Raw genomic sequence first — 26,264 nt, 5'->3', positions numbered from 1 at the left:
TTTTTTAGACTTCACCTAACTTACTCCTATTATTTATACGGCCTTTTTTGGACTTCACGATTTCGTTGGTCAAGTCAGTGTGGATTAACTATGGGCCCTCTCGCTTCTTTACTACCACGGCCCAGGCCCAGTCCCACTTCTTCATTGGGCTTGACCAGGCGCTTTCTTTAAAACCCTTTCAGTTAAAGTTTAATTAATTAATTAATTAAGCTTAAAGCATAATCGAATTGTTCTCGGTGCTACTTTATACAGGTAATAAAGCAGAAGGAAATTGTTGTTGGTGCTTCTATTTTTACTTTAAGAAACAGAGAAACAGAGAAACAGAGAGTTTGAAGTTACTGCAATGGCAGCGGTTGACCCTCACTCGTTCACGGAGGCATCGCAGCCACGGACGAAGCACGTGTCCCTGAGTCTGTACCTGGACTTCTCGACCTCCATCATTCACGCCTCCGGGCTCTTCCTTCTGGAAAGGCCACACCGGGGGCCATTCTCCCTGGACACGAGGTCCCTCACCATCCATGGCATCATCGACCCCACAAGCAGAGCCTCTCTCCCCTTCACTCTCTCCTCGCCGGACCCCATAAAAGGGTCGAAGCTCTCCATCACCCTCTCCGATCACTCCTCTTTTCTCATCATCTACTCCACCTCCCCCTCCTCCTCCGCACTCCAATGGCTCCTACCACCCCAAACCTTCGCCAAGTCCCACCCTTTCGTCTACACCCAATGCCAGGCCATCCACGCCCGCTCCGTCTTCCCCTGCCAGGACACCCCCGCCGTCCGGATACGCTACTCCGCGCGCCTCAACATCCCGTCGGAGCTCTCCGCTGTCATGGCGGCGCGCCACGTGCAGCGTCGTTCGCCCGAAAAAGACGACGCTTTGGACGTCGCTACACCCTCTCCATGGTGCGCGGAAGGGAGGGTGGTGGAGGAGTTCGAGATGGAGCAGTCCGTGCCGCCTTACCTCTTCGCGTTCGCTGTCGGGGCGCTTGGGAATAGGGAGGTGGGGCCCAGGACGAGGGTGTACGCGGAGGATGTGGCCTCTGTGTTGGACTCGGCGGCGGCGGAGTTCGCCGGGACGGAGGAGATGATCAGGGAAGGGGAGAGGCTGTTCGGACCGTACGAGTGGGAGAGGTTTGATTTGTTGGTTTTGCCGCCTAGTTTTCCCTATGGGGGGATGGAGAATCCAAGGATGGTGTTCTTGACGCCCACTGTTGTTAAGGGGGATGCGACCGGGGCGCAGGTTGTGGCTCATGAGCTTGCTCATAGTTGGACTGGGAATTTGATTACCAACAAGAACAACGAACATTTCTGGTTGAACGAGGTATTTTGCTGGGTTTTTGGTTTCATGTCATGTCATCGAAAAAATCGTGTTGAGATGTCTAATATATCAGCTTGTTTAGTGGATCCAATTGACTTTTGTTCACCAAAAAATAGCAGACATATTGGCTAAACGTAATTATATAAGTGGACATTCAGACATTGAATAGCTCTTCTGGGTCCAGGATTGACTTTTGATTAAAGCAAATCTAGGTGGGTAAAAAATTTATATATGTACTGCTAAATTGTTTTTAGAGTAAACAACATCAGAACATGAATCCATTCTAATTAGAGTCAATCCTACAATGGGTTAATTATACATCAGTACTTTTGTTGTTGTGCTTATGCTTTCAAGTCCTGCCTAATTAGAGAGCAATTCGTTGAGTTCATCCTTCTAAAATAATAAAAATCGTGTAAAGACAGTATTATGTTTTTCTGTTTCTAGTTTCCGTATTTGGCAAGTTGCCACGGAGAAACAAATAGTGTTCTGGTGCTAGATGTTGGATTTTTAATCCATAAACATAATTGTTTTGTGGTTTCTCTAAGCAAAGTTGAATTTGTGATGGTGACATAATACCTGATTGTGATTCCAGGGCTTCACTACTTATGCGGAGAGAAGGATTGTGGAGGCTGTACAAGGAGAACAAATAGCCGCATTGAACACTGGAATTGGTTGGAGGGGTTTGATCGGGGATGTTGAGAGGTTCGAGGACAACTTGGAATTTACAAAGCTAAAAAATAATCAGGAAGGAATTGACCCAGATGATGTGTATTCTCAGGTTCCATATGAGAAAGGTTTCCAGTTCTTATGGCGCATTGAACGACAGGTATCTGAATTTGTTTTTTCTTGTTCTGATGTGACATACCCATTTTGCATCATATTCCTCCTGATATTTGTTTTTGTTTTGCAGAGATTCTGCATTAACTAAAAGTATTAATTTTTAAGCTATGTTCATACTTTGCAACTGTTTCTTTTTCTCTTCTCATGTTTGGTTGTAACATGTGTGCATGGTCTGTTTGTCATTCTGGGGCTAAACTTAACCTAATTTGTTGGAACTGACTTTTTTGTGGTTAATTTTGGTGTGGTTGGGACAGGTTGGGAGACCTGCATTCGATGAGTTTCTGAAGAAATATATTGCTACCTTCAAGTTCCAATCAATTGATACTGAAACATTCCTTGACTTCCTTAAAGCTAACATACCTGGCATAGAGAACCAGATTGACTTGGTGCGCTGGACGGAAGGTACTGGCATTCCTCCTGATGCTTATGAACCTGATTCAACTATTTATAAACAGATTGTTTCACTGGCAAATGAGTTCATAAATGGGAGGATGGCAAAGGAAGATGAAGTCGCCGATTGGCATAGTCAGGAGTGGGAGCTCTACTTGGAAAACTTGCCGGAACCGATTGAAGCTTCTCAGGTTAATACTGTTTTCTCAGATTCCTAGTGGTCTTTTTCTTCACTTTATTGGTAACATCCTTTGGATAAACATCTTATTCTGTAATATGGAACATAGTGGTTTGTTCAAAACAACCATATTCTTGATTTCCCATATGTTATCTGTGTTATTCATCATAATTCTTTGTATAATACATGTCATCATGCAGCTTGTAGACTTGGACTCACGCTACAAACTAGCTGAGTCGAAAGATTACGAGGTAAAGGTGGCATTTCTCAAAAGGGCTATTTCATGCGGATGCAAAACTTACTACAATGAAGTGGAGAAAACCTTAAAAGAAGTTGGGAGGGGGAAGTATCTTCGTCCACTTTATACTGCTCTTGTGAGTGGGAAAGAAGATGATAAAGTATTTGCCAAAACAGTATTTTCAGAAGCCCGTGAGGGTTACCATCCGATTGCTCAAGGTGTAGTTGACGCCATACTTTCCAAGAATCTGTAGAAGGAATAATTCTCAGATTGTTTAATGTATTTGGACGTTTGCATGTTGTCTTTTTCTGTGCTCCTTTACAATAAATAAGGTTTATCTTCATTCTGACACTTTAACAACTACTGCAAGGAGAATTTCTTTCATAATTCTTCTTCTTGAAGCATTTCAGCCATTGGTATAGGGTTATGTGGAGAGGAAAAAGAGTACATAAAAATTAGTGATGGAGATTTCTCCTGTAAGATTTTTATATATTAAGGAAGATTAAAGAATTTTCATTATATTGAGGATTTTTTGTCTATCTTAGGATATCTTAGGAGGGAAAGGGATTATTCGTCGGAGTATTTTTAATTTTACTTCTTAAAATCACCTTTTTTTAGGAATATAAGTAGTTGTGTTTGATATTTTACAAATAACTATTTAGTTAATAAGACTTAAAAGAATTTATCATACATCATCTTTCCTTAGTTGACAATGTAATCTCTTTTTTTTTCTTCAAAATTAATGCATTTATATGAATTTCAATTTCAATTTTGATTTATAAAAGGGTGAATGAATTGATGAGGCTTTTTTCACATTACCTTAATTTTTTAATTTATGATAATTAATTAAAAATTTGAAATAACAAATATTAATTTTCCAACTGACTAGTCTACATGATTCAGTGAGATGTTTCTCCATAATTCACTTCTATTTAAACATTAGATGGTGGACGATCTTTTAGATATAATTACACTTGTTAACATACTTTAAAATAAAAAAATTATCACACAAAATTACAAATTATCATACTAGTTGAAGAAAAAAGGCTGATATGGAACGAAACAATTGTTTTAGTGGTGATTGTTTAATGTGTAATTATTGCTAAAGTAGGTACAAAAAGAGGGCAACTATCTTTCCTCTGAAACTAATGGCATACTTGAGCAATTTGCACCATATTATATAACTTTCCAGGCATGTTTTCTGAAATCTTAACCACTAAATAAGTTCAATAATCCGAGAACTAACTAAGCTTTCCATCCAGAGAATCGGTGACCAAAAGAATAAGTAAAAATTAAGTAGGCAACATTTTATTCATTGGTCAGGCTCAATTTAATAACAGAGTGACTGAGCGGACTTCTGGATTCTATCATTAGCTACAAGATCTATGTCAACATGCCAAATGTACACTAGCAATATAGCATATAGCATGATGCCAACATGAACCACTTGAAGTTAAAACATGAAAATGACAAAACTCACTCACAGTTAATCACTGCAACTTAATCCTAACTCAAACCTCCACTGCATATCATATCTCGGCTTCTACTTTATAATGTAAGAAAGTCTCTGCTAAAAGTCAGTGCCTGCTAATCCCTCTCACCCATAAACAAGCTCACAAACCCCCTTTGGATGACTTATCTTCCGAACCCAAATAGCTTGTTTCTGCACCCATTCCTATTACAGGTAATGAATCCATATCAAAACCTCTTTCTGCAGTTTTACTATAATCTTCATAATCACTTCCACCGGAACTACTCTCCTCTGGAGTTTGAAGCGAATCTGCCTCAGCTTCATCCGTTTTTAAGTCAACATCCAACATGTCTGCATCTGCTTCAGGAAGTCGTTGCTGAAGGGGCACAGCGTCACTGATAACTTGACCCATCTTCAGTTTCTCTCTATAATCCTCCATTTCTGCTCTGTACCTCTCTTTATCTTTCATGGCCTTCTCTTGATAAACCTTTAGGACAGTTAAACTCAGTGCATTAATATAACATTACACAATACACAAGAAAAAAAAAAACAAAAGGAAGATGCATGCATGATGAGCTTATATCATGCATGAAAAGATACATTAAAGAAATTACTTACCGTCTTTTCTGATTCTTTTAACTTGTTCCAAAGTTCACCAATCATCCTACTAATCTCTCTGTCTTTTCCATGGTGAAGTGCCTTTAGTCTTGCATGCTGTTCAGCAAAGAAGAAATTGTACCCACTTCTGTTAGGTTTTGGATGAGCAGGATCTCTTCTTTTTATTTCTGATTTCTTCCTGCGTCTCCGACGATGAACACCCACTGAAGAAGAAGCGTTGGTATTATTAGCTGGGGCACTATGATGGGATGCGTGCAATATAGGATTCTGTGGAGCTTGATAAAGTACTCCTTTGAGTTTCTCTGAACCAATCGTGACAGTAACTAGATAGCCACTTTCAAATTTCCCGTCAATGACGCCAATGACCGGAGATCCAGCCGAAGATGTTGTCATTGCTGAAGACCACAAGAGAATAAGCATTACTACTACTAATCAAATAATCAAACAGTCTAGTTAAAGACATGGAGTCGCTGATGATCATTAAAAAACCATACAAAAAACAAAAAAAAAACAAGTGCAACTTCAAGTCTTTTAGTAATATAAAAATTGGTCAACTTCTTGTAACCATTAGTTTGCAAGAGATTACAATTTTGCAGATGAACTTTAGTACAAATTAATACCATGGCCAAATCAAAAAGACAAGTTCAACTGTTAGTAATAAAATAAGTGGTTAACTTCCCGTAAACCTGAGACTTTTATAAGAGATCTCCCTTTTGCAAATGATATTTCATACAAATTAATATTATAGCTAATCAATACAAGTGAGCCAAATAACGCAAACTCATATATAAAAATATGCCACAAAATTTCAAAATATATAGAAAACAATTTCCAGTTTGCACAAAATGGGCATTGTGATTTGATACAATGCTTTATGTCATGGAACATAAATCTCAAAAGGTAGATAAAAGACTAGACCTGCTTCTGGTAAACCACGTCGTGGCACCTGGCATGCATATAAAACGTTAGGTACTTAATCATGCTCACACCAACTCTAAGCCTGCTCTCAAGTATGACTATTTCATGAAAAAAAAAAAAAAAGGTCATGTTTGGATATCGAGTACTTAGTTGAGGAAAGTGAGGGTAAAAAGAACAGAATTACTATACCATTAATTAGATATTTTATGGTGGACAATGAAAGGTAGTAAATTTTGCTTCCTATTGTTTAAAAGTTGGACGAAATGGGGAGAATTAGAATTGGTCTATCCCATATCCCCAAATTGAGGGAATATCCCCTTAAGTTCCATTCTACTTTGCTCTAGGCAATCCAAAAATGGCTACCGGTGTCGTCTCATTCTATTCCAGTCCACCATTTTCTATCATTCCAAGTGTAGTCTTAAAAAGTGCTACAAGACTAAAATTACCATGACCATGATAAACCTTTTTTTCTTTTGCTTAGTAAACTGTAATCAGCAGTTAATATTGTTTTGGGAAAACGAAAAGAAAGTGTAAAGACCTTCAGGCAATTTAGCAGCATTAACATTTGACTGTTGAAAGACGGCTGGTTGAATTTCTGGCAAAGACTGTGGAAACTGAATTTTTGGAGGAGGAACTGCCAGGGTTGATTGGTTCTGCAAAACATCTGTCAAAGAGAAATGAAGACTTTACATTAGAACGGACCCACCCTTAACATTAGTTCAAACCAACAATGTGGTTTAAATGAAATTACCAGGAGCAGTAGGGTCCCATTCCCGGGATTTAAAATAGTAGATTTGTTCATAATGGTAAAGCAGTGAAGCATAGTACTTCCTCAACACAAAAGAAGCATTTGTGGCTGTTGATGGAAAATTGAAGACTGAGGTTACGTCTTTCCATTTCCTCTCTCTAATTATCTGCAAGACAGATGAACGGGTTATAAATTTTAGCACTACAACCACAATGGTGAAAATAATTCACAGTTTTCTGCTAGAATATCATACAAAAATGCAAGCGTTTTCTCCATTCAAACCATAATATTAGCTATAGAAGTATGGAGGACAATAGATACCCAAAAACTTCTCACGACGTTATTCTATCATAATCTTGAACTGAGAAGACTCCAGAAAAAATATTAAATACAAGATAAATTGAACTAGGTTATAATCAAAATTTACAAAAGCATAGAAACCGTTATTCACACGAGCAATACAATGATCTTGAACATTAAAGAAACTTGAGACTCCTTGATAAACATCAATATAATGAAAAGGGAAGTTCACCAGATTCACTGACACATTGAGAACGGAAACATTTCAGCCAGCTTTCGTGCATATTCAATAGCTACCTACCTATAAAGTTATTACCAGAAAATTTGTCTTGTTCCAATTCACCAGTCACGGACATTAGACACGCACGGCAATTGTAAGACATGGAAAAACAAAGCAACATAAAGGGAGTTATAATCACATCTTACTTTTGCAATCCCTCCCCGGGAAGTCACTTCAACAAAGAGGCGATGCAAATCTAGTTCTCTTCCTCCAACAGTAGGAATCCTGCAACAAATTTCAAACGCAATAAAAGTAACTAAAAATGGTATTTGAGGGAGGGGCCCCAGGCCTTCTGAATCTTCAAACTTGTGCAATTAAAAGACATTAATTAGGACGGCAAAATTCTTCCAGAAACTACAAACTATATGCCGAGACCCCGCTGCAGACATTGTAGCACCATCATTATTATAAACTCGTTGACAAAACAAAAAATGCCGCTAAGATTTCTTAGGTAGAACCATAAAATATCATCAGATATATCAATCCCAAAATCAATACAGATAACTATAGATCACGATGCCAGGAATATGGCACGACAAGTTTGCATTCCAATCTTCAGAAAGAACCAAGAACAAGCTCTACTAATTCACCTCTGCAGATTTTCCAGCCAACTCACCCTCTCTTACAGTTATGGAGGCCTCAAAGTTTTGGCACGTAAGAACACTTATAAAGCAAATAAAGAAAATACTTATATACAGGTAACAACCAAATGATATCCAGGGAGCTTACATGTATTTGGTACCCATAGATGCGTGAAGCTTCTCCAAGGTAAACATGAAAAGCTGGGAATTGTCTACAACTTCCTCATATTTTGCTAGAGGAAGAGGATATGCACGAAAGTTCGAAGCTACATCTTTGATGAGTATTGAGCTGTTACCAACGCCAGATGTTGATGCCATTAACTACTTGGTAATTTCAGTCTTCAGTAATTTCCTGCCCCACCATCAACAACACAGCAAGTTTAATATTTGATAGCACGGCGGAAGGGGGTGAGGGGAATAAGAAAAAGAAGGAACAAAAGCATTGGTACGTTGAAAATCACCCAGCAGCATTTACAGATACGAAAAGGAAAAACATAAATGATAAATGAATTTGCTTACATGCAGACAACAACAAAGAAAAAAGAATGGAGACAAAAAAGTGAAAAGAAACAGACAAGTTCACAGGATAAGAAGAAGCAGAAAGAAATTGTCCCATGAAAATAAAAAAATAAAAAATAAAAAAATTAGAACAATAAAGAGAAAGAAGCCAATAAAATCACCGTGCAGCAGGAGGTTCAGGACTGAAACAAGCCACGAACCCTGATAGGAGGACACACAACAGGCTGAAGGGGTGGTGGTGAAATAACTTGCAGTGAGAAGGAGGATACAAAGCCCAAGAAAAGGGTATTATAGTACAGAAAAGCTGTGACACAGCCATGAATTCCCTCAGATTACCGAGGATGTAACAGCAAGAACCCATCAAACAAAGCTCAGGGCTCTGGTCTTTGAAACAACAGTGGCTAATCAAGAAAAACCTTTTTAGACTTTGGTAATAAAGACGCTCTACAAAGTCCCTTTCTAGTCTCTCCCAAACCCCAGGCACTGTTCACAGACCTATGTAGCCTATAACTGAACCCTGACATCGGTAGAATAGGATGGTATTCTATTCTATTGCAATTACCCAATATCTCTCTCTGTAAATATGTATATATCTATATCTCTGTCTAAACATAACCCTGACAAACCAATTTTTTCCATACATAAATACGCAATGCATAAAACAAGTCATTACTTTAATTGATCTTTCTCTATAATTTGATACTGTTTCAGGATAAAAGGGAATTCTCGGGTTGATGTCGTCATGCCAGCAAATTCATCCCTCCAATACCAAAAAGTATCACAAACTTCAATTTTCCAACGAAAATTCAAATCGGATTTCTTGACCTTCTTGCATTGCGCCACCCTCTAATGGAGGTTAATAAAAAAATATATATATAAATTCCTAAAGCAAAGATTATCATTTATCCATTATCCATCACAATAAAGTGTGCACCTTTTGTGTGAGTGTGCAACTCTCTTGCATTATATTTCATTAAAGAAGTTGAAAACAAATAAAAAATAAATAAAGAGAATATATAACCGTGACTTACATTAAAAAGAATATGACAAGATGCAAATCCAGAAGCAGAAAAGAAATGTTAAACTACAGGTTTTGTTTATATAAAAAAGACTAAGAGAAAATAAAAATAGTAATAATATATTGATGATATTATAAATGTGAGGGTTAATCTACCAATAACAGAAGATATCATCATCTTCTCATCATGCAAATGAAATGACAGCAAGGAAGAAGCTTTCTTTTAAAGAGAATAATAATGGCACTGTTATTATAAAATAGATTCCGAGGTGCCAATGAATGAATGAATTCGATGGTGAAGAAGAAAAAATAATAACCCTACCAATTTTATACCCATTTCTCAAATCACTCTTTTACCCTTCGTCACTTCTGCATTCATCCACATACTCAAAGGGTGATTCTGTCTTTACCCACTCAATTTTACATTCCTATATATATTTAACTCCATGTGAAGTTAATGGTTTATTTTGTATTCAAATAATAATAATTACAATAATAATCCCTTCATATTCTTGAAATTATAATTTTTTATATATATAGAATTGTTGAAAGGGAATGAAATGGGCCTCAACCGCATCTGTAACAACTTGCAGAATGTGAAACGCTCACCACATAATATTTTCTATTTTATTTGCCTTAAATCTTATCTTTAGTATTTAAAAAATAACAAAGTTTAATTTTATGGATTATTAATATAGAAAATCATATTTAATCCAATAAAAATAATAAAATAAAAGTTAAATAGTTTATTACTGTACATGTGTTAATACACGATTGCATAACTGTTATATTATAGCTACACTTTATCAATTGAATATGAAATTAACAGAATCATTTGACTTTATTAAGTAATATTTCGATTTTCGGTTCAAATATTTGATCACGTTTTAAAAGTATAGTTATTACTCATTTATTTATTTTTTGAAATTGTTTCCTTTAAAATAAACTTCTAAAGAAAAAAAAAATAAACTAAATTAATAAGAAAAAATGAAAATGTTTTAATCAACAAAATAAAGTATAGTGAAAGAAAATAACATCTTTTAAAGAGGGTAGACGTATGAATTTTGACAAATATATTACTAAACTAGTATATATGCAATTTAATGAAAATGTAATTTTTTTTCACATGTTTAACATCACCTAAAAAAATTATTAAAAAAATATGATTCGTGTGGGAAATAAACCAAGTTTATGATGAAAAAAAAATAGTAAGATAAGCTTTAAAAGAAGTTAAACAACTTTATATCTATTATTAAAAAAATTCCGATTTGATTTAGGAACCATAAAAGAAATACTATTTAAATGGTTTCCTATTTATTAAATATAAATTGACCAATTATTCTCAATCTTAAAAATTTGTGAAACTTTAAAATTCATATTATTATACATTTTTCCTCTATATTTGAGAATCCAGAAAAATATTACTTTTTGAAAATAAGACTTTACACACCAAAATAGAATCATGCTCAACCACGAGATGAATTTAAAATTAGAAAAGAAAACTATAAAGAAGGAATATTAATTGGTCCACTTTCTATGTATCTTTAAAACCTCCATCCATCCATGTTTCTTCTTCCTTGGCAAAAATCTATAAAAAAAGTTATATAGAGCTTTTATGACTAAAAATATATCACATACTTTTCTAAAATAAGTAATATATAAATTCTGTTGAATGAGTTATAATACTAGACTAATGGATTAGTTTAAATAGGAGAAAGAAGAATTATTAAGTTAAGGATTGAGTTTCATTAAAGATTATTTTTATTATAAGTTATTATTGTTTTCATATTAAAATTCTATAAATGCATTAGGTGAGTTTTTTTTTATTATTTTTTTTTTTTTATGTTGGCATTTAAAGAAAACGTTTGTTTGTTGAGTGGATAATTAAGTTGTGATATATGAAAAAAAAAATGAGGCAATATAATGTAATTTTTTTTCCTCTCAAATATACTTTGATATTTTTCATTTTTTTTATTAGTTACTATTTGTGGTATATTAATTTTCATACTTTTTTAAATGTGTTAGTTTATTTTTACTTTTATTCAAAGTTTTATTTGGACAACCTTTTTAATAAGATATGATATTTTTTAAATTGAGTTAATGTTTTTGAAAAATTAACTTACCTTTACAATTGTGTATCTTGTTTCTTTTCTTATGCAATGATTGTATATATATATTATATATAAGAGCATAAATAAAAGTTGACAATGATACGAGCACATGAGCTGAAATAAGGAATTGAAATATTAACATAGAAATATATTAGGAAATTTCTTTAACTTAAAAAAAAAACTATTTTAAGTTAATATTTTTATGTTTTGAAGTACTTATAATTTATTTTGAATGTAGTTTGAAGCACAATATTGTTTAGTTTTAAGAATTGTAAGATAAATCAATTCATCTCCCATTATTATTATTATCACAATGACTTATGATTACTGAGATATATATTAAAAGAAATTTGGGTTGTTAAAGAAATAATGTAAAGGTTTTCATTTTTTTAAGCACATGGAGATCAAATTTTTCATATTATTCGTGACAAAAATCTTTATATTGATAAATTAATTAATTTAAATTTTATTTATATGGAACCATAAAAGTGATTTTTTTTCATGAATAAGTATAATTTATTTATATTTCCATCACGAGTTTAATGTGTCCCACATGTTTTATATTCATATTCTTTATTTTAATAATTTTTTATGTGATGTCAAATTATTTATAAATTTTAGAGTGTCAGTATAATTGATGTCAAATTTGACAGTAATATACAATATAAAAACATTTGGAAATTTTCTTACGAAATAATTTAACATTTTAAAATAATAAGATTAAAGACATGATGGTGTCTTATTAAGTGTGATTGATGAGATACTAAAAATGTTTATGGAGATATATCCTCATCTTATACTCAAATCCACCAAAATCTGGTGGTCAACCTTTTTTTTTTTTTATCCTAACATTTGAGCACTGAAGTCAAAGTCTTTCTTAGTATTTTTTTTTTTTTATTATGGTTTGAGCAACTAAATTATGGGTTCAAAATTCAAATATAAACGTCTTATTTATTTATTTACTATTATATTACGTGTCTTTGACAAAAAAAATAGATAGTTAACTATTAATTATAATATGAATTAATGTAATCATAACATTCAACTTTTGAAAAAAAAAATCCCTTTTATTTAAATATTTGAAAAATATGATTTGTCACCTTGTAAACGATTTAATTAAACATACGACCGGTTGCTTTGAAAATGATATCTTATTAAATTATTCAATCATAATTATTACTCTATTTTAATTAACAATAATTATACATTTTTTAATAAATTTAATTAAAATGTACTCGCAATTATGACTTGCAGTCAACCACACAGTCAGATATTGTAAATATTTTGACTAATGTTAATTGTCAGTTAACTACTACTAATATAATCATTTAATCAATTTTACATATATATATATATATATATATATATATATATATGTATATATAAAAATGTAGAAAATACGGGTGTTCTTTCTTTTTAACTGCTTTATCTTTACCAGAAGGGCAAGAATTTGTATATTTATTTTTGTGTGAATTTTAGAGAACTTATGATTAAGTGAGTGTATTTAATTGTTATGATTATTTGATGAGTAATGTTGTTTAATATATTATGTTTTGGTGTCAGCAATGGCAGCATGTTCAGTGATCGGAGTCATTGATGGGAAATTTGAAAGCGGGTACATAGTAACAGTGAGAATGGGTTCAGAGATACTGAAAGGTATACTTTATGAAGTACCACAGCAAACTCCATTGCCAACATCCCATCGAAGAAAGAAATCAGACACCAAAAAGAGAGTTCTTGTTCATCCAAAACATAGCAGAAGTGGCTACAATTTCTTCTATGCTGAACAGCATGCAACACTCAAGCCACTTCATCATGGAAAGGAGGGAGACATTCCTAGGATGATCGCTCAACTCTGGTCAAAGTTAAAACTATCCCAAAAGATGGTATGACATATGTTCAACACATTAATGCATAAAAGGATTGTACATTTTATCACACATTTTATCATAATATCAATATCTATATACATTATTATCTTTTGTGTACCATGTATATATTCATAGAAGTTTCACATCGATTAAATATAAGATCAATTTATAATATATAAGTGAGGTGCAAACCTTATCTTACAAATCGGTTTTGTAGAATTAAGTTAGGCCTAAAATCCACTTTTAATATGATATCAGAGTCTATCGTAACGAATTCTTAGAGTTGAGTTAGGCTTAAAACCCATTTCTAATAATAATGTGAATCTTCTTATATTCATTTATGATAAACAAAACAAGTGTCAGAAGAATCACCATCTAGATAAAAACATCTTGAAAGTTGGTATTAATGCAATATTTTGTTTGTCCGAAAGATTTATCAAGAGATGGCTATGAAGGATAAAGAAAGGTACATGGAAGAAATGGAGGATTATTTGGAGAAACTGAAAATGGATGCAGTTATCACTGATGCTGTGCCACTTCGACAATGGCCGCCCAAACAGGACACAGACATGTTGGATGAAGTTGAGACTAACAAAGGCAATTCGAGTGGAGAAGACTTGGAAGATGATTATAAAGCTGCAGATAGAGGTTTTGATATGAATTCAATGCTTCCTATAGGAATGGAGATTGAAACAAACTATTTGGGTTCAAAAGAAAACTCAATCGAGGAGGGCTTATAAATTTCTGCAAAAGGGAGAGCAGAAGTGCAAAGATTTTTGTTATTGCAATATGAAGTTTTTGGTTATTGCATTTTAATCTAATTCAAACTAAAAGAAATGCTAAAGAAATGTTTTGCCATGATGAGATTTATCCGGAATCCAATTTTTTTTTCAAATTTTCTTTGGATTTAAATTCAAAGTTTAGAGTTATGATCAATGCAAAACTTTATAATCCTTATATAAAGATTTAGTCGTTTTTTTATACATTTAAATAAGTAAAATTGTAGATATTATAACGTATTTATATGTTTTTATTTTTCATCACACTATCTTATTTTAAAATTTTCTTATAATAATCACATTGATTAGGATGATAGACTAAGCTGTTTTTATGAGTATTGTCTTAAGACATTCCAATTTTGCTAGAGAATTTCTACGTGTAATACATTTTTTTCCTTAAATTTACATTATTTTTTTAATCCACATTCATAACTTATTTAGAATGAACATTTGATATTTTTATCGTTCTTTATAATTATTTAACTTTTATTCAATTGTCATGTATTTGATATTTTTATTTGATGTTTATTTAATTGTAATTTATTTCAATAGTATGTGTATCGTTTTAACCTTGTGTACATAATGCCATTTTTTGTGACTTTCATTTTTATAAATTTTTTAAGTAATATTTAGATGAATATGGGAGATAAATATAAGTATATCTATTACCCGTGAATATGAGGATGACGAAGATAATGAATTTTAACTTAAGAAATGAAATATAAATATAAACATAAAAAAATATAAATAGAAAAATGAAATTCTAAATAATTTTCCTATAATTAATATGTTTTACTAGTAATTTTTTTTATCATTTAATTCTTTATAAATATACTAACAATAATTACCTATCCATCATTAAATGGATAATTTGGTAACTAAAATTATTCACCTATTACTTATATTTATTTATTATTAATATTTATTTAATATCCGTCACATATTTATATGCACCACTGTTTATTTATTTATTCATGTATCTTTTTCTCATTCTTACACTTACTTATTTCATTTAATTATATCACATGTTTACAGATTCTAAAATGTTCATCGATCAGGATTAAATAAAAACTGTGTATAATAAAATTATAAAAAATATTTATATTTATTTTAATAATTATATATATTTTTATCATTAGAAAAACTAAACACATATACCCTTGTGTGTTTTCTAGTATGAAATAGGTAATTTAGGAAGTTGGTATTAAACTTAATTAATTAAGATTGTTCTTAAAAACGCGATGATGATTTTAGATTAGAGATTTGAGATGGAGGAGTACGTGGAGGATATTTTGACCTATCAATTGGGTCCTCTCTGCCCTACTCGCGCCAAACGAAATCTTTATCTCTTCGTCTTCTTTCATAGCAATCAATCCATTTCTAGCAAGAAGTTGCAGTTGCAGGTGTGTGCCTCATGGAGTCTGTTATTCCTCGATGCCTTCCTCCATTTTCAATCTCATCTCGAACACAATACCGAAGTCAGTTTTTTCTTCTATATATGTGTTGATTCGAATTTGGGATTGCAAAATCAAGTTAGTTAGCGTTTTTGAATGAAATTTTCTTTCGTTCTTTGAATTCTCAATTGAAGTTGTGTTGTTTTCAGGAAAAGCTCATGTGGTTAAATCAAACCTTAGCCATAAAGATGATAGCTCTGCTTCTCACACAGACCACTCCTCAAAGGTGAAACAAACAGATTTGTTTTTATTATTCGAGGCTAACTGATGAATCGTAATAAGAATAACTCTTGCTAACTAATTACTCGTATATTCTGTACGTCTGCATTGCATTATGGGTCGAAACTTTGAGTAATAAGTTTCTCTTTATGCAACATGAGATATTAAGCCATCAGTGAAGCATAGCCATGATTATTTGATTAGTGAGCCTGGAGAAATTATACTATGTCTGCCACCACCATGGTCATAACCATTCTCCGCACAATGCTTAGTTGAATTTGATTAATTCTTAATTGTGGTTAAGAATTTTGCTTCACATGGAGATTGACTGTGATCATGAACGCATGGTAATTGCGAAATTTTATGGAGCATGTTGCATAAGTTGCAACATTATTTCAATAGAAATGCCATAAACCTCAAAGTTGTGCAAAGACTTTGCTGTAAGTGTAGTTTGGTAGCTTAGTTTCCCTCGAATCATCTCATAAGTCATGCCAATCGAAAGTTCTTCCTCTCATGCAGGAACTTCAAGTACCAGTTTCCAGACGTCATTGTCTTTCGGGTTTGTGTTCAACTCTAGTGTTGATCAGTGATTATGCCGCACCTATTTTTGTTTCTAAGGCAAATGCTGTGGATGGAATGATGGAAAAACCTGTGTGCAGAAATTGTTTGGGAAGTGGTGCTGTGCTTTGTAAGTTGTGATAAAATTGCTTTTTCTATGTTTCATTCCTCTTGATTGCATTATCTGGATTTACTAATAGGACATAATCCATGATAGCATGTCTCCATGTTATAAGCTTATTTAGTAGTTCCCACTGCTGATAAGAGAAATAAAATTTTCTGCAATTATATATCTTGGTGGAGTTGAACATTGTTTCTGGAAGATGCTGAGGATGAGTCGCGTGACCATAAACAAATAGAAATACTGAGACAATTTGATCTTTATAGGACTTTGGCTGTGTATCTTTATGCTTCCCATTTCAAAAATTCGGTAACTAGGCATTATATCAGTTAAATAATTGCTAACTAAAACAAGTTCGTAAATAGAACGTGATTAGTTGTTGTTGAAGATTGTTTCCATGTTATTCCTGATGTATATGTTGCAATTTTATCAACGTGAGATCAGTGGATGTTTCTTAATACATATGATGTTTACCTTTTCATTTAGGTGACATGTGTGGTGGTACAGGAAAATGGAAAGCTCTAAACAGGAAGCGAGCTAAAGATGTTTACGAATTTACTGAGTGTCCAAATTGTTATGGTATGAAATTGATTTTCTACTTGACCCCATTTATATTAGCTTCTAGAGGTGATATCAATGGCATGTTTTACCTCCAATCATTTTTGAAGTTGGTGTTCAGAATTGCTTTTGTTGACATGATTTGCTGCTAGGAATCCTATCAGTAACTAGTTAGCCATTTTTTAGTTTTATTAGAGAGATAGTTTGCAGGGGATGGGATAACTAAAGAAATAAGGGGTGTTGCCTATGAATGGTTGTCAACGAAAACCAAATAATGAACCATAAACGGACCTGGAACCATGATCAACAGCCAAAAGCATGATATGCACCACGTTGTTCTCAGGGACATTTTTGTTCTAAGGATTAAACATACTCCTCCCAGACTTGCAGGAAGAAAGTACATGAAAAAATATCTTGGTTTGTAACTTGCTCATGTACAAATTATATTCAGAAGCTTGTAATTTGAAATTTATAGAATTCATTTGTTCCTCATGGATATAATGTCACACTTTTACTAACCTGTTTTGTAAGCTCGATCCCAAATCATTACAGAATTATTAGATCCCTCTCTCACAACTCCCACATTACTTGGTTTTACACAATTTCATGTCTTTATAAATCATCTTTTATTTTGTGCTGGTGTTCGCTTGGATTTACAAACATCATTTGTTTTTCATGCATGTAATGTAATAATATCTCACCTTTACTAATGTTGTGAGTTTGGAAAATGATAAGATTCCCCTTTCTCAATCCCTTTTCTTATTTATTTTGTATTTATATGAGTATCCCACATTGTTTGGTTTTAGATATGCTCAGATGATGATCTTTTGATTTGAGCCAGTAAAATGTGTAGAGATGTTAGCTGCTCATCTAGTAGACAAATGATAATTGTAGGCTTGGAAGTTTAAAAGAATCATCGCTTTTTAAAGCATGTCATTGCGTCTTATAGTCTTTACCAAGTTAAGCTTGATGTCTAAGCTTTTCCAGAATGATAGATGAGATGTCCCTCTCTTAATCCTTTTCTCAGTTTATGTTGTACATGTAATTGAGTACCACTTTGCTTGGCTTGACGTTTTCAACTGTTTATAAATCATCTGTTTGATCTGAGCTAGCAAAATGTCTGCACATGTTAAGTTGCAAACATGATATTCAAATGATATATGTAAGCTTGGAATTGGAAGTGCACAAAACTCATTTGTGATCTCTCTCTCTTAACAACTCTTTTTTATTCTTGTTCTATATATAAGCGAGTCCCCCATTGCTTGGTGTTGTTTCTTAGTGTGTATAAATAATTTGTTTAACGAGCTAGTAAAGTGTTTGGAGATGTTAATTAGCTCATGCAAAATACACATGATGATTGTATTCCTAAGATTTGTAATAGGAAGTTTGCAAACATCAACTTTTAATTTGCATGCAATATCTTGGAGATGTTAATTAACTAGTAAAATGTTTGGATATGTTAATTAGCTCACGTAAAGTACATATGATGATCATATTCCTAAGATTTGTATAGGAAGTTTGCAAACATCAACTGTTAATTTGCATGAAATATATTGCCTTGCTATTTTTGTAAGCTTAGTGTCCAAAATGAAAAGATTCCCTTCTCTAACCCCATTTTCCCATATTGTTTTCTTTTGTGTGTTTACTAGCCTTTATAAATAACTTTTTGTTTAAATCTCTTCATTGCTTTGCTTTGCATGTTTGCAAGCCTTTATTAATCATTGTTTTGTTCAAAGCTTGTAACAAGCTAGTAGAGAGTTTAGAGAGCCTAACTCGATCACTTCAGAAGTTAATGAAATTTGTAAGTTTGTTGTTGGAAGTTTATTATATCCAACGTCTATTGTGATTTTTATTGAATTTATAATTGAGTACCACCTGGTTTGTTTTTATGTTTGGAGACCTTTATAAATCATCTATGGTTTTGCATTAGTAATCAAGCTAGCACAATGTCTGGAGCTTTTTGTTTAATCCATTCCTAAATGACGGGTCCCACATTTTTTTTTAAAGATTTTAAACCATTTTTTGTTTTGGAGTTTATTAACAAGCTAGGAGTAGGGGAGATTCTAGTTACGTTAGCTTTTTAGGTAAAAAAATAAATGATATTCGTAAGCTTACGGCTGGAATCTTACCAACATCATTTGTTTCTCATGTTTGTCTCCTCTCACCTTTACCATTATCTCTTGTAAATTCAAAGTAAAGGAGAGAAGGAGATCTTATCATTTGAGAAAGGTTTGAACACCTAGAGAGTGAGGAGAGGTTACTCTCTCAAATATCTTGAGCATCAGTGCAATTCCTTCTTTTGGACAAGTTACCAGAACTGTGTGAGAGAATAATACCCATTTTTTTTTTTTTATTTCGGTCCCTTTTCTTCGTCTGTTCACTTCTCTATCTTGCATCCCGATCTAGTTCTATCATTTTCTACTGCACTCGTGAAGCACATGGTTTTTTTTTTTTTCCTTTTGCCAGATCACAAAATTTTGTATTCTTATTCAAGTATTCACAATTTTATTCATGTTCTTCTGCACACTTTGTACTTATTGCTTTTATGCTATATATGGAAGTTGTTGAGTGGAGGGAAAGGACAAGGAAGGGGAGGGAATAGAAAGAGGGGAAGTTACCTCTATTTGGATACAATCAAAATAAGGGAACTATTATCCTGTTGTTTGATTTAAAGCAGAGGGAATGACCTTACCCTCCGAGAAAATCTTTCAAGCTAGGGTTGGTCGGGTCATTTTTCTCATCTCTTCCCTGCCCTTTCTTTACCTTATCCAAACATAACACTGTTTTTCTAGTATTGCCATCAGCAGAGTTCACTTGTAGGATTGATCATTAACATAGGATGTATAAACTACAGGTCGAGGAAAGCTTGTCTGCCCTGTTTGTTTAGGAACCGGTTTGCCAAACAATAAAGGTCTCCTGAGGAGGCCCGATGCACGGAAACTGCTTGATAAGATGTATAACGGACGGCTAATTCCAAACTCTTAGAAGGTAAACTTTCTGCGTCATGCTTCTTTGTAAAGTCACTGGTGTCTTCAATACTAATCTTCTGTTGCCGTTGTTCACTGCACTACATCCCTTTCAGACGTAAATTTGAGCAAAACTGAGGCCAGCTAGTGCTGCTTTTTGGCGCAATGATTAGGATGTTCTTCACCAGTTAACAAAGCTAGTGACTGCATTGCTAATCAACTTCTAGCACAGAACATGTTGCTGAGGGTTTTTTGCTTCTATTTTTGGTCTGGATGCATTACAGAACTCTAACCATCATCGGCTTGGTTATCAACCTTATAATTTACATGGTTCTGTAAGAAAAATGTCCATGTCCATCGTCATGTTCGTGTGGACTGTATTGAGTTGCAAGACCCGTATATTATGTAAACATCGAGCAAATACTTCCAGCAACACTAGCTATTTAGGTTCCTATTCAGCTCCCAAGTAAATCTGTAAATGTTTATGCAAATAGTGTACACTTAAGGTAATAAATTCTTAAAGACCTTAAATATTATGACTCATTACTAATATGTAGATTATAACTTTTTTCAAATTTATTGTAGTACTTTAAAAAAATTAATGAGTATGTCACGAACAGTCAGAATGCTGATAAGAAAAAAAAAAAAAAACAAACAAACGAATAGTCAGAATAAATTGGACTTATATAAAATATACTGTTTTCGGCTCTCACTGAACCTAAAAAATATAATTGTTGGTGAATATTTTTTGTTAACAACACCACTGCATAGTTCAATAATATTAATGAATGAGTTAAGATTACTAATAAAAAAGTTTATTTACTAAAATAATGATACAATATTGCATATTATATTTTATAATAATGTTATTTTGAAAATAACTTATTTTTTTTAGATACTTGCTTTTAAAAAAGCTGTTATTTATTTATTTATTATGTTCAAATTTTAAATTAGATTAATAATGTTTTAATTATATCTTTACTTCTCGGCTATTTTTAATTAATTTTACATATTTATAAAGACAGTAGAAATGAAATGACAGTTAATTAGTGACAGAGAGTTTGATGATTTCATAAGAACATATGTTTAAATTTGATCTCTTGTGAAAGCATTAAAATTAAAATATCTCTATGGATTTAATGTAGAGTGCAATGGAAAAAAAGTACAATATGAAATTTATAATTATCTGAGAATTTTTTTTATTTTCTATAAATCCTTTTTCAAAAACTAAAAAAAGTTGTTACTACTTTGCAAGTGGGAAGATTAAGAGAGTGAGAGAGAAAATAAACAGCAAAGAAAACAAATAATATTTTTTATTTAGTTAGAGAGAAATAAGTAAAAATATCTTTTAGAAAAAAAGTTAAATCTCCATTTTTATTAACTCAGTTTTAATTTAAATTGATTTTTTCCCGATCACACACCATGTATGGTGGATTTTTTTGACGAGTACGCAGAGAGTGAATAAGTGGGGAATTTTTCGTATAGAACGCTTATTTGTCTGTTCCATAGAATGACTGGTAGAGAATGAATAAATACCAAACAAACAAATGAATAAAAACCAAACAAACAAATAAGTCTAACAGAGTGTGAGAGAGAGATAAGATTTAAGGAATAATAAAAACATACATAATAAATCAACGTTGGTTTTTCTCTATCATAGTCAAACATCATTAGTTTCCGGATTCTGAATCCTTGTTTCTGCCCAAAACTGAAACTCAATTCAATACCATGAGTTCCTCAACCACAGTGAGGAAGCTAGAGGTTGTGTCCCCTGTTCCTGCGGACATAGACATTGCTAACTCTGTTGAACCTGTTCACATATCCGAGATTGCCAAAGACCTCAACCTCAGTCCCAATCACTATGATCTTTACGGAAAATATAAGGCCAAGGTAATTCACCATTCAGATTTGAGTGACAGGAATACGATTCAATTAGTTTCTTTATGATGGTATGTGTCCGATCATGTTTTTCTGTTAGATTTCAGTTTCAGGTACACTAGAAAAGGTCTTCAGTGTATGCCTTAGTTCTTTTTGTGTGGATAATTTCGTTGAATGCATTGATGTGATGATCTTAGTCTTATAGTTTGGCTGAAGAGTGATTTGGATGCACAGGTTTTGTTGTCAGTTCTTGACGAGCTTCAAGGATCGCAAGATGGGTATTATGTTGTGGTCGGAGGCATTACTCCAACTCCTCTCGGGGAAGGGAAATCTACTACCACAGTGGGGCTCTGTCAAGCTTTAGGTGCTTTTCTTGATAAAAAGGTAACTTTTTTCTCTTTCTCTATTTACAGTGTGCCATGCTACCTATTGATTTTATACCGATCTGAATCTGGATGTTTTATAGTCTCTTAACTCTATCATTAGGATATCTTCCGATGTTATTGCTTTTGTTCCCAGAAGTTATGCTTGCAAATACAATCTTTGGATCAGATTGATGTTTTTTTTTATTTTTTAATTTTTACTTTGAGTATCTGGTCTGAAACCTTGCTTATTCGAAACTGTTCCGGGAAGTTTCACATTAATTAGGAGTCGAGGTCAAGAAAAGTTTCAAGGAAGAAAAAATATTTAAACTTTTCTTGACCTCAATTATGTAGGACTATTGTTTCTACTGGTACAAAAACTTTATTGTTCATTCACCATTTAGAACTTCAGTGGTTGTGAGGGTCCAAGATAACAATATTGGAAAAAGCTATAATTGTTTTATTGCATGTCAAGGTTATGCTGGATATGTAATCACATCTGATCTCCTTTTGTTAGGTAGTCACCTGCGTTCGTCAACCATCACAAGGACCTACTTTTGGCATTAAAGGAGGTGCAGCTGGTGGTGGCTATAGCCAAGTTATACCCATGGATGAATTCAATCTCCATCTAACAGGAGATATTCATGCAATAACTGCAGCAAACAATCTTCTAGCTGCTGCAATTGATACACGGATTTTCCACGAGTCAACACAGTCGGATAAGGCTCTTTTTAACCGACTGTGCCCTCCAAACAAAGAAGGGAAAAGGAGCTTCAGTGATGTCATGTTCAGGCGTCTTAAGAAGCTTGGCATTTCAAAGACCAATCCAGATGATCTTACACCAGAAGAAGTAAATAAATTTGCAAGGCTTGATATTGACCCGAATTCTATTACGTGGAGGAGAGTGATGGACATCAATGACCGATTCTTGAGAAAAATTACTATTGGGCAGGGACCTGATGAGAAAGGAATGGTAAGAGAAACAGCATTTGATATTTCAGTTGCTAGTGAGATAATGGCTGTTTTGGCACTGACAACATCCTTAGCTGATATGAGAGAGCGACTTGGGAAAATGGTTATTGGAAATAGCAAGAGTGGTGACCCTGTCACTGCTGATGATCTAGGTGTTGGAGGTGCCTTGACAGTTTTAATGAAGGATGCCATCCACCCTACTCTTATGCAGACCCTGGAAGGAACTCCTGTTCTTGTTCATGCAGGTCCATTTGCAAATATTGCTCATGGGAATTCTTCCATTGTTGCTGATAAGATTGCACTGAAGTTGGTTGGACCGGGTGGATTTGTAGTTACTGAAGCTGGTTTTGGTGCTGATATTGGAGCCGAAAAGTTTATGAACATTAAGTGTCGTTATAGTGGTTTGACACCTCAATGTGCAATTATTGTGGCAACAGTAAGGGCACTAAAAATGCATGGTGGAGGGCCAGCTGTTGTTGCTGGAAAACCTCTTGATCATGCATATTTGACTGAAAATGTTGCCCTGGTTGAGGCTGGTTGTGTGAATATGGCACGACATATATCAAATACAAAATCCTACGGTGTAAATGTTGTTGTTGCTATCAACAAGTTTTCAACTGACACTGAAGCCGAGCTAAATGCAGTTAGGAGTGCTGCTTTAGCTGCTGGAGCTTATGATGCTGTAATTTGTTCCCATCACGCACATGGTGGCAAAGGAGCTGTAAGTGCATCAACTTCCTCTGTCTTACATTTGAGCATATAGATGAAAGTAACAATAGATCACTTTTTGATTAAGTTGTTTGTGGCGTAGCATATTTTAATGTAAAATTTAGCTTTGAGCTGTCTTTAGTTTTTCACCTGCTAGACGAACTGTTTTCTGAGTTGCTTCCGTGGTCTTTTGAAACAATTGAGCATTGTTACCCTCATGATTTTTAACTTTTTGTTGGATCAAATATCCAAGTAGTGCTTGTGGCAGCACATACTTATATCCACCCCATGCCTAGATTTCAGATTTAAAGTAAATGGAACCATTTCATGGATACAATTAGCAGCACAATTTAGTTTCTATACATGCTTGTCACGGTACATAATACAAGTCATGGTATCATTCAGTAATGGTGTCCTTCCTCTATTTGCTAAGGTATGACTTGTCGTGATTCAGGTTGACCTGGGCATTGCAGTTCAAAAAGCTTGTGAGAATGTGACACAGCCATTGAAGTTCCTGTATCCATTGGATCTGAGTATAAAAGAGAAAATAGAGGCAATAGCAAAGTCATATGGAGCCAGTGGCGTTGAGTACTCTGAGCAGGTGATCTCATCTCTTTACATATTAGATATAGAAACTAAGTTGAAGTAGGCATGACCAAATAAAACACTAAATAGAAACCATGGACATAATTCTATCCTGGTGCAAGTTTGTTTGGGGGAAAAGAAACAACCTTAAAGACAGGGGCGACAAACCTTACACATCAAGGGACTACACAAACTACAACTCCACTATGTTTTAGTCTTCTTGTTCTTACCTAATCCTTATTACATGTACCTATAATTGTTTATTTGTTCACGAAAAAGACTTCTCTTTTTACCTTTTAATGTGTGACATTCTTTTTATCAAACTAGGCTGAGAAGCAGATTGAGATGTATAGCAAGCAAGGATTTTCTGGTCTTCCAATCTGCATGGCTAAGACTCAGTATTCTTTCTCAGACAATGCTGCAGCAAAAGGAGCTCCAAGTGGGTTTGTCTTACCCATAAGAGATGTAAGAGCTAGTATAGGTGCTGGGTTTATTTATCCTTTAGTTGGAACAATGAGTACAATGCCAGGGCTTCCAACGAGGCCATGCTTCTATGACATCGATATTGATACAACAACTGGAAAAGTCACTGGTCTCTCATAAACCTCAAGTCATTCACCCTATGGCATACCAAAAGCTTTCTGCATCATTTACATATATCTCTTTGTGATGTTCATCAATGTCATGTCGCAGTAGCATTCCTCCTTGATGTTTTCTTCGTGTTTTTTTGCATTGTTGGGGGTCTGTATGAATGAGATAAATAATTTAAGGAGAGAATTTTATATCTGTTTTCTTGTATCTTTTTCTGATATGCAACTGAATTGATGTAAATTCCTGGTGACTGATACTTGTCATGCACACTGCAAATGGAGAAGTTTAAGTTTCATCATTTGGAGAATGTGGGTATAAATGGAGGAGATAAAACTATACAAGTGTGGCACTGATCGGTGAAAAGATTGAAAAACTTCTGTTAAGATGGTTTGGAATAAGGTCACTAGAATTATTTGAGTAGAGTAGATTGTATGATTATGTGGAATGGGGTTAGATGAAACCAACAATTATATTAATAGAAATTGTTAAGAGAAGTGTTACTGTAAAACTCCTGAGGTATCAGTTTTTAATTAACTTCAATGGTATTTTTTTTTCACTTATTTTTCATCTATTTTTTCTTCTTTTACTACAAGTTTTTCTTCTTTTTTTTCTTCCACTTCCTCGGCTATTTTTTTTTCACGTTACCAAAGCAGCATTAATGAAATACGGTTTTATTGATATTGTTTGCTCACAGTTCACTATGATTTCTATATAAATCCACATTTCGTCAAAGAAATGTTTTATTCTCTAGATTTTACACTTTTGCGTGACCAATTTCTTGGTATTTTTTTACAGGGTTGTCAGCTTTTAAAGAAATATGCGAATTCAAATACGTTCTTATTATATTTAATAATTTCAGGAATCAAGATTAAATACACTTTAAATATTCCTTTCGTATTTCGATGATTTACTTTAATGATGTTATGGATTTGGTATCGGAACAAAATATGATAAGATATTCATACATAAACTTTCTCCAGTTTTTTTGTTTTGTTAATGGAACCTACACATTAGTATTAAAACAAAATAAATTAGGAGTGTTTATGCGTAGATTTAGCTTGAGTTTCATCAAATATGTGACTGGACACAGTTAATCTATGTTTAGTTTATATTT

At 33.6% G+C, this 26,264-nt stretch overlaps 5 protein-coding genes across 9 annotated transcripts; 4 read left to right on the top strand and 1 right to left on the bottom strand.

Moving 5' to 3' along the window:
* The first annotated feature begins 282 nt into the window (after window positions 1–282).
* On the top strand, window positions 283–3,327 carry LOC106769700 (leukotriene A-4 hydrolase homolog). Its single transcript, XM_014655424.2, has 4 exons — window positions 283–1,321; window positions 1,911–2,144; window positions 2,413–2,739; window positions 2,927–3,327. Exons 1-4 carry the CDS (start codon window positions 344–346, stop codon window positions 3,215–3,217), a joined length of 1,830 nt encoding a protein of 609 aa, XP_014510910.1. The 5' UTR covers window positions 283–343; the 3' UTR covers window positions 3,218–3,327.
* A 919-nt stretch (window positions 3,328–4,246) lies between these two features.
* On the bottom strand, window positions 4,247–9,685 carry LOC106769713 (high mobility group B protein 15). Of its 4 annotated transcripts, none has more exons than XM_014655441.2 (7): window positions 9,574–9,685; window positions 8,029–8,232; window positions 7,446–7,524; window positions 6,723–6,885; window positions 6,510–6,635; window positions 5,054–5,448; window positions 4,247–4,922 (listed from the first exon to the last, which is right to left on the bottom strand). In XM_014655441.2, the coding sequence occupies exons 2-7, from the start codon at window positions 8,196–8,198 to the stop codon at window positions 4,578–4,580; spliced, it is 1,278 nt and encodes a 425-aa protein (XP_014510927.1). In that variant the 5' UTR covers window positions 8,199–8,232; window positions 9,574–9,685; the 3' UTR covers window positions 4,247–4,577. The 4 variants fall into 4 exon arrangements, with proteins under 4 accessions (XP_014510927.1, XP_014510926.1, XP_014510925.1 ...); XM_014655440.2 differs by lacking the exon at window positions 9,574–9,685 and adding an exon at window positions 9,073–9,308; XM_014655439.2 differs by lacking the exon at window positions 9,574–9,685 and adding an exon at window positions 8,561–9,044.
* Window positions 9,686–13,093: 3,408 nt separating this feature from the next.
* Window positions 13,094–14,139, top strand: LOC106770743 (high mobility group B protein 15-like). The gene is made up of 2 exons (XM_014656536.1): window positions 13,094–13,414; window positions 13,831–14,139. The coding sequence occupies exons 1-2, from the start codon at window positions 13,094–13,096 to the stop codon at window positions 14,137–14,139; spliced, it is 630 nt and encodes a 209-aa protein (XP_014512022.1).
* Window positions 14,140–15,438: 1,299 nt separating this feature from the next.
* LOC106772767 (protein PHOTOSYSTEM I ASSEMBLY 2, chloroplastic) lies at window positions 15,439–20,604 on the top strand. 2 transcript variants are annotated; one of them, XM_022785837.1, is made up of 6 exons: window positions 15,439–15,656; window positions 15,782–15,858; window positions 16,371–16,539; window positions 17,017–17,109; window positions 18,825–18,889; window positions 19,943–20,073. In XM_022785837.1, the coding sequence occupies exons 1-6, from the start codon at window positions 15,593–15,595 to the stop codon at window positions 19,973–19,975; spliced, it is 501 nt and encodes a 166-aa protein (XP_022641558.1). In that variant the 5' UTR covers window positions 15,439–15,592; the 3' UTR covers window positions 19,976–20,073. The 2 variants fall into 2 exon arrangements, with proteins under 2 accessions (XP_022641558.1, XP_014514835.1); XM_014659349.2 differs by lacking the exon at window positions 18,825–18,889 and adding an exon at window positions 20,171–20,604 and having other exon boundaries at window positions 15,446–15,656; window positions 19,943–20,076.
* A 1,005-nt stretch (window positions 20,605–21,609) lies between these two features.
* LOC106772396 (formate--tetrahydrofolate ligase) lies at window positions 21,610–25,448 on the top strand. The gene is made up of 5 exons (XM_014658786.2): window positions 21,610–21,944; window positions 22,167–22,316; window positions 22,812–23,987; window positions 24,429–24,575; window positions 24,887–25,448. The coding sequence occupies exons 1-5, from the start codon at window positions 21,783–21,785 to the stop codon at window positions 25,160–25,162; spliced, it is 1,911 nt and encodes a 636-aa protein (XP_014514272.1). The 5' UTR covers window positions 21,610–21,782; the 3' UTR covers window positions 25,163–25,448.
* Window positions 25,449–26,264: the final 816 nt, after the last annotated feature.

Source organism: Vigna radiata, chromosome 8 (genome assembly GCF_000741045.1).
Source record: "Vigna radiata var. radiata cultivar VC1973A chromosome 8, Vradiata_ver6, whole genome shotgun sequence".
NCBI classification, from domain to species: domain Eukaryota; kingdom Viridiplantae; phylum Streptophyta; class Magnoliopsida; order Fabales; family Fabaceae; genus Vigna; species Vigna radiata.
The sequence above is the reverse complement of the archived record's forward strand: the minus strand, read 5'-3'. Positions and strand labels throughout refer to the sequence as shown.